General features: G+C 49.8%; 1 protein-coding gene across 1 annotated transcript; it reads right to left on the reverse strand.

Moving 5' to 3' along the window:
* Window positions 1-769: 769 nt before the first annotated feature.
* LOC130473402 (neurensin-2-like) lies at window positions 770-3449 on the reverse strand. The gene is given in 4 exon segments (XM_056844922.1): window positions 770-781; window positions 1137-1583; window positions 1585-1682; window positions 3434-3449. Coding segments are annotated over 4 exon segments (573 nt in total).
* Window positions 3450-7069: the final 3620 nt, after the last annotated feature.

The following is a 7069-nucleotide window of genomic DNA, read 5'->3' on the forward strand; positions in this document are numbered from 1 at the left end:
ACCCTGCTTAGCTTCTGAGATCTGATGGGATCAGGCTGGCCTGGGCCATCCTGGTCAGGGCACAAACAGTGTAGAAGGTGGCATTTTAATTTATTTGTGTCAAATATGTCTATATCATCTCTCTGCACCGATGCCTAAGGCAGTTCCCTAGCAGAATTAAACCAATGCGTATGCATCAAACAACGGGAAGCCAAAAGCTAATTACAGCCAAAATTAAAAGCAGCATTATTAAAAAGAGAGAAACCAAGAAAACACCATGTGGAGTGTGTTAAGGGAGGAGGATTCCAAAGTTGGGGAACCACCACCAAGAAGACTTTGTCTTTTGTGGGCACCTGCATCCGTTCTGAAGACCTCTGAAGGCCAAGTTGGGCCAAGGAGGAAGAATGCAGCATCTAAAATGGAAAGGGATGCAAATGGTTGGGCTGCGGTGACAAACTTAGTGCTTCTCAGGAAAACATGAGGAGGAGGAGGAGAAGAAGAAGGAGAAGAAGCAGAAGCAGCAGAAGAAGAGTTGGTTTTTACCTGCCGACTTCCTCTACCACTTAAGGGAGATTCAAACCGGCTTGCAATCTCCTTCCTTTCCCCTCCCCACAACAGACACCCTGTGAGGTAGGTGCGGCTGAGAGAGCTCTAAGAGAGCTGTGACTAGCCCAAGGTCACCCAGCTGGCTTCATGTGAAGGAGTGGGGAAACCAACCCGGTTCACCAGATTAGCCTCCGCTACTCATGTGGAGGAGTGGGGGATCAAACCTGGTTCTACATCACGCTGGCTACAGGAAAGTCTGCAGAGAGGAAGTAAATTCCAGGGGGAGTGTTTAGATTCAATCCCAGCTTCCATTAAGAGAGCTGGTATTGCAGAATAACTGGACGTGGACTGAGGAAATGTCTGGGTCCAATCTTACCTCTGCCACAGACTCACCCTGTGACCTTAGGCCAGTCACATGAACATGCATGAAGCTGCCTTCTACTGAATCCAGCCCATTGGTCCATCAAGATCAGTATGGTCTACTCTGACTGGCAGCTGCTCTCCAGGGTCTCAGGCTGAGGTCTTTCCCATCACCTACTTGCCCGGTCCTTTTCAGCTGAGATGCCAGGGATTGAACCTGGGACCTTCTGCGTGCCAAGCAAATGCTCTACCACTGAGCCACGGCCCCTCCTCAGCGCTGGTCTGTGCCAGTGCACTGGGGCCAGGCCACAGGAGGGCTTGCAGGGTGGGGCTTCTGAGGTGCTCCCCAAAGGACCTGGCTGCGATTTCGCCTCTGTCTTTGGCTGGATGTTCTGCACCCAGGAGGCTCTGAACAGCAGTGGGATCGCCGAACCAACCGGGCTCCCTTTCCCAGGGGGATTCTCCCGCAGTAAGGGGGACCCTGGCTCTTCCTCGGCCTCTTCTTCCTCTCCCCGCTTTCTTCCTCTGTTCACTCTGGCCAGAGCGGAGGACAGGGCACCAGTGACCAGCAAGGCCCTGGCGAGGGCGCACAGAACCATTCCCACAGCTTGGCAAATGCCCAGGGCATGGTTGTACTCCACGGCTTGCTGGTCCAGCACGATGAACTCTTCTGCGCCGATTCCTTCCAGCTTGCGGGGGGAGGAGGAAGCCGGTGGCCAGGGCGGCAGCTCCAATCAGCAAAAGGGTCCCAGCGGAGAGGGTCGCCTTGGGAGGGAAATGGCACCGAATCAGGGGAGCTGCAACAGAGGGTCAGCAGCAGAGAGCGTGGCTTCTAGGGCACCCATTTCCATGCAAAGCACACAGTCTGGTGTGTGTGAAAGTCTATTCGGACAACAGCCGAAAAGAGTACTGAGTGCACCCACCCACATCCTGCTCACAGTTTATTTAAAGAAAAACCCAACCAAGTTATTTCTTCACACAACACATAGTTAAATTGTGGAATTCCCTGCCCCAGGATGGAAGGCTTTAAGAGGGGAGTGGACATGTTCATGGAGGAGAGGAGTATTCATGGCTACTAGTAAAAATAGATACTAGTCATGATGCTTACCTATTCTCTCCAGGATCAGAGGAGCAGGCCTATTATATGAGGTGCTGTGGAACACGGGCAGGAGAATGCTGCTGCAGTCGTCTTGTTTGGGGGCTTGAGGCTGGAGACGAGATGACTGAGAGGTGATATTATAACCATCTTCAAGTACTTGAAGGACTGTCATATAGAGGAGGGTGCCGAATTGTTTTCTGTTGCCCCAGAAGGTCGGACCAGAACCAACAGGTTGAAATTAAATCTAAAGAGTTTCCGTCTAGACATTAGGAAGAATTTTCTAACAGTCAGAGCGGTTCCTCAGTGGAACAGGCTTCCTCGGGAGGTGGTAAGCTCTCCTTCCCTGGAGGTTTTTAAGCAGAGGCTAGATGGCCATCTGTCAGCAATGCTGAGTCTATGACCTTAGGCAGATCATGAGAAGAAGGGCATCTTGGCCATCTTCTTGGCATGTAGTAGGGGTCACTGGGGTGTGTGGGGGGGGGAGGTAGTTGTTAATTTCCTGCATTGTGCAGGGAGTTGGACTACATGACCCTGGTGGTCCCTTCCAACTCTATGATTTTATGATTGTAAGCAGGGTTGGCCCTGGTTAGGACTTGGATGAGAGACCTCCAAGGGAGTCCAGGGGTGCTATGAAGAGGCAGGCAATGGCAAACTACCTTGGAACATCTCTTGCCTTGAAAATCCTACGGGCTTGCCATAAGTCATTGGCTGCAACCTGGTGGCACTTTTCACCACCACCACCTCTAGTCTGAATCCAGTCCGGTCCCCTGTTCTGAGCAGCTTAAATGTTACCCCTGCTCCAAGTATGCTGGCCATTTGAGGAACCATTCCTAGATTCCCACACATGGGGTTGCCAAGGTGTGTGTGGAGGGGTTCCAGGGGCGGGAGTGTTGGGGGCAGGCCGAGCAGGACTACCCCAGGCAATTGGCCAGAGCTCAGGGTTGCCAACGGGTCTGGAGAAAAATGTCCTGTTCCTTGAAGAAGAAGAGTTGGTTTTTATATGCTGACTTTCTCTGTCACTTAAGGGAGACTCAACCTGGTTTACAATCACCTTCCCTTCCCCTCCCTGTGAGGTAGGTGGGGCTGAGAGAGAGCTGTAACTTGCCCAAGGTCACCCAGCTGGCTTCATGTGGAGGAGTGGGGAAACAAACCCGGTTCTCCAGATCAGAGTCCACCACTCCAAACCACCGCTCTTAACCACCACACCACGCTGGCGGTTTAACAGCCTATCGTTTTACCAGATGATGCTATTCACCTTCCGCTGCCCATTTCTACACATTAAGCCTCTGTTAAAGGGACAGAACATTTTCCCCTCCCCCCCAAAAAAAAACCCCTTGTTGGCAACCCTATCAGTGCACCCTGCCATCTATCAAGTGGGCCGCAGGATCCATGGCAAAGTTGCAGAGGGTGCTGGGTGCGATTCTTGGCTCATTCAGTGGCAAGACGCACCTGGATCCAGGGTCATCGTACTCTCATGGCTGGAAGTATAGAAGGGATGGTAGGATTTGAACAGAGGCTCGGAGCGCCTCTAGCACCCGGCACTCCTTCCGGGTATGGCCAAGACACCCTTGCTCTAGCCTGCAGATGGCGCCAGATCCATCTCAGACACTACCGGGACCCCCAGGCCAGCAATTTTAAACTTTGCTTAGCCTGGCCTTTGCAGCTGGTTTGGGTGAGATTCTGTCCCTTTACTGGTCAGCCCTTGCAGTGCCTTTTGCTCCCCTGGACGGATATTCCACCTATGTTCCCTTCTTTACATTAGCAACTTATATCAGGGTCACAGTTCCAGTTGGACTTGAGTATGACAAACATAAGAACACAAGAAAGGCCCTGCTGGATCAGACCCAGGCCCATCAAGTCCAGCAGTCTGTTCACACAGTGGCCAACCAGGTGCCTCCAGGAAGCCCACAAACAAGACGACTGCAGCAGCAGCAGCATCCTGCCTGTGTTCAATAGCACCTCATACAATAGGCCTGCGCCTCTGGTACAGAAGAGAATAGGTATGCATCATAACCAATATCCATTTTGACTAGTATCCATGGATAGCCCTCTCCTCCATGAACATGTCCTCTCCCCTTGCCTTCCAAGTTGGCAGCCATCACCTCATCCTGGGACAGGGAGTTCCACAAGTTAACTACCGGTATGTGTTGCGTGAAGAAATCCTTCCTTTTATCCATTCTGAATCTCTCATCCTCCAGCTTCAGCAGATGACCCCACGACCTAGTATTATGAGAGAGGGAGAAAAGCTTCTCCCTGTCCCCTCTCTCCAAACCATGCATAATTTTATAGACCTCTATCGTGTCTCCTCTTAACCGCCTTCTTTCCAAGCTAAACAGCCCAAAGCATTTTAACTGCTCCTCATAGGGCAGTTGCTCTAGCCCCCTGATCATTTTACTACTGCTGAGCAGGCTTGGGCAGACTCCTGCAAACACTTTAGGCTAAAAGAACAGAAGAAAAGCCTTGCTGGATCAGCCCAGTGTCTTGTCTCCAACATGGGCAGCCAAATGCTCCCGGGGTGTTTACAAGCAGAGATTGAACACAGCATTTTCCTTGACTCAGTCCTCTGCAGTGCTCCTCATGGGCTGGGGCAGGGTTGCTAGGTCCCCCCTAGCTAAGGTTGCCAACCTCCAGGTACTAGCTGGAGATCTGCTATTACAACTGATGTCCAGCTGATAGAAATCAGTTCACCTGGAGAAAATGGCCGCTTTGGCAATCGGACTCTATGGCATTGAAGTCCCTCCCCTCCCCAAACCTCACCTTCCTCAGGCTCCCCCCCAAAAACCTCCTGCCGGTGGCGAAGAGGGACCCCGCAACCCTACCCGTAGCCACTGGAGGGGGGGTAGGGTTGCGAGCTCCAGGATGGGAAACTCCTGGAGATTTGGGGGTGACACCTGGGGAGGGCAAGGACCTCAGGGGGGTACAATGTCCTAGAGTCCACCCTCCAAAACTGCCATTTCCTCCAGGGGAAGTGATCTTTGTAGTCTAGAGATGAGCTGTAAATCCAGGAGATCCCCAGGCCCCACCTGGAGGTTGGCATCCTCTGTCTGGGATCTTTTTTAAACCAGCAGTTACTAGATTGCTAGATCATTGGGCCATCAATGATCTATCTACTAAGTCCTCTGACTTTTCATGGAGGAGATGTATCTCCACAACTAAAAGGGCTAACAACTTGCTTGAAAAAAGAAAACTGGGAGTTCTCATAGATAGATCACTACAATGACATAATGATATAGCAAACAATATATCTACAAGATCCTCTGAATTCCTTCCTTCCTTCCTTCCTTCCTTCCTTCCTTCCTTCCTTCCTTCCTTCCTTCCTTCCTTCCATTCTGCAGGTCTCTAGCTTTTTTTGTTGTGGAAATATAGCTCCTCAATTCAAGGGGCTAGAGATATACCTTTTAAAAAAGTTAAAGCTTGGAATTTAGAAGACCTAGCAGATAGATCATTATAACACTATAACACTACAGAAATCTAAAAATTGCTGTTTTTTTTCCAATGAAAAAGCCTTTGACTGTGGAGGTGAGGGAACAGCCACCATAGGTGATACGGGAAGGGGGGAAATATCACAAACATGGACAGCACCAAGAAAGATCCGAACTCACCCAACCACATAGCAGCTACCCTGGCTTTGCCGTGATCGTCCCCAAAAGATCATAGTAAAGTAGGCGTTGGAAGGAATGCAAAAAAGCCACAGGAAATTTGGAAAGGGGATGGATACACTGTGAGGCTTTGAGGAAGCAGGGGGGAAAGTCTAACAGCTCTCAGTCTGGACCAAATAACTTGTGTGGAAACAACTCTTATATTCATAGATGGACTGTGTGAGAAGTTTCATTTAGGCCCCATGGCTGATAGCTATTGATAGACCTCTCATAGAATCATAGAGTTGGAAGGGACCACCAGGATCATCTAGCCCAACCCCCTGCACAATGCAGGAAATTCACAACTACCTCTCCCACACACACCCAGTGACCCCTACTCCATGCCCAGAAGATGGCCAAGATGCCCTCCCACTCATGATCTGCCTAAGGTCATAGAATCAGCACTGCTGACAGATGGCCATCTAGCCTCTGCTTAAAAACCTCCAGGGAAGGAGGGCTCACCACCTGTTAGAAAATTCATCCTAATGTCTAGATGGAAACTCTTTTGATTTAATTTCTGGTCCGACCTTCTGGAACAACAGAAAACAACTCGGCACCCTCCTCTCTATGACAGCCCTTGAAGTACTTGAAGATGGTTATCATATCCCCTCTCAGTCTTCTCCTCTTCAGGCTAAACATGCCCAGCTCCTTCAACCTTTTGTCATAGGACTTGCTCTAGTCCCCTAATCGTAGGACCAATTGCCCTATGAGGAGCGGTTAAAACGCTTAGGGCTGTTTAGCTTGGAAAGAAGGCGGTTTAGCAAAGCCATGATAGAGGTCTATAAAATTATGCATGGTGTGGAGAGGGTGGACAGGGAGAAGATTTTCTCCCTCTCTCTTAATACTAGAATGCAGGGTCATCTGCTGAAGCTGGAGGATGAGAGATTCAAAACAGATAAAAGGAAGTATTTCTTCACACAACGCATAGTTAAATTGTGGAACTCCATGCCCCAGGATGTGGTGATGGCTGCCAACTTGGAAGGCTTTAAGAGGGGAGCGGGCATGTTCATGGAGGTGAGGGGTATTAATGGCTACTAGTTAAAATGGCTACTAGTCATGATGCATACCTATTCTCTCCAGGTTCAGATGAGCATGCTGAATATATTAGGTGGAACACAGGCGGGATGGTGCTGCTGCAGGCGTATTGCTTGTAGGCTTCTGAGAGGCACCTGGTTGGCCACTGTGTGAACAGACTGCTGGACTTGATGGACCTTGGTCTGATCCATAAGGGCTTTTCTTATGTTCTTATGATCTCCAGACCCCTCACCATCTCTTCCATGTCTACTCCCTTTTTCTGGGCTATCTTTGCTAGCAGTCAATACCACATCTTGTGGAGGTGAGTCCCACAAGCTCCTTTGGCATTAATTTAAGAAGTGCTTCCCTTTTTTATTATAAAAAAAATCTACAAAATTACAAAACATTCAGAGGATTTTCTGATTCAGATTCC

This window comes from Euleptes europaea, chromosome 2 (genome assembly GCF_029931775.1).
Source record: "Euleptes europaea isolate rEulEur1 chromosome 2, rEulEur1.hap1, whole genome shotgun sequence".
NCBI classification, from domain to species: domain Eukaryota; kingdom Metazoa; phylum Chordata; class Lepidosauria; order Squamata; family Sphaerodactylidae; genus Euleptes; species Euleptes europaea.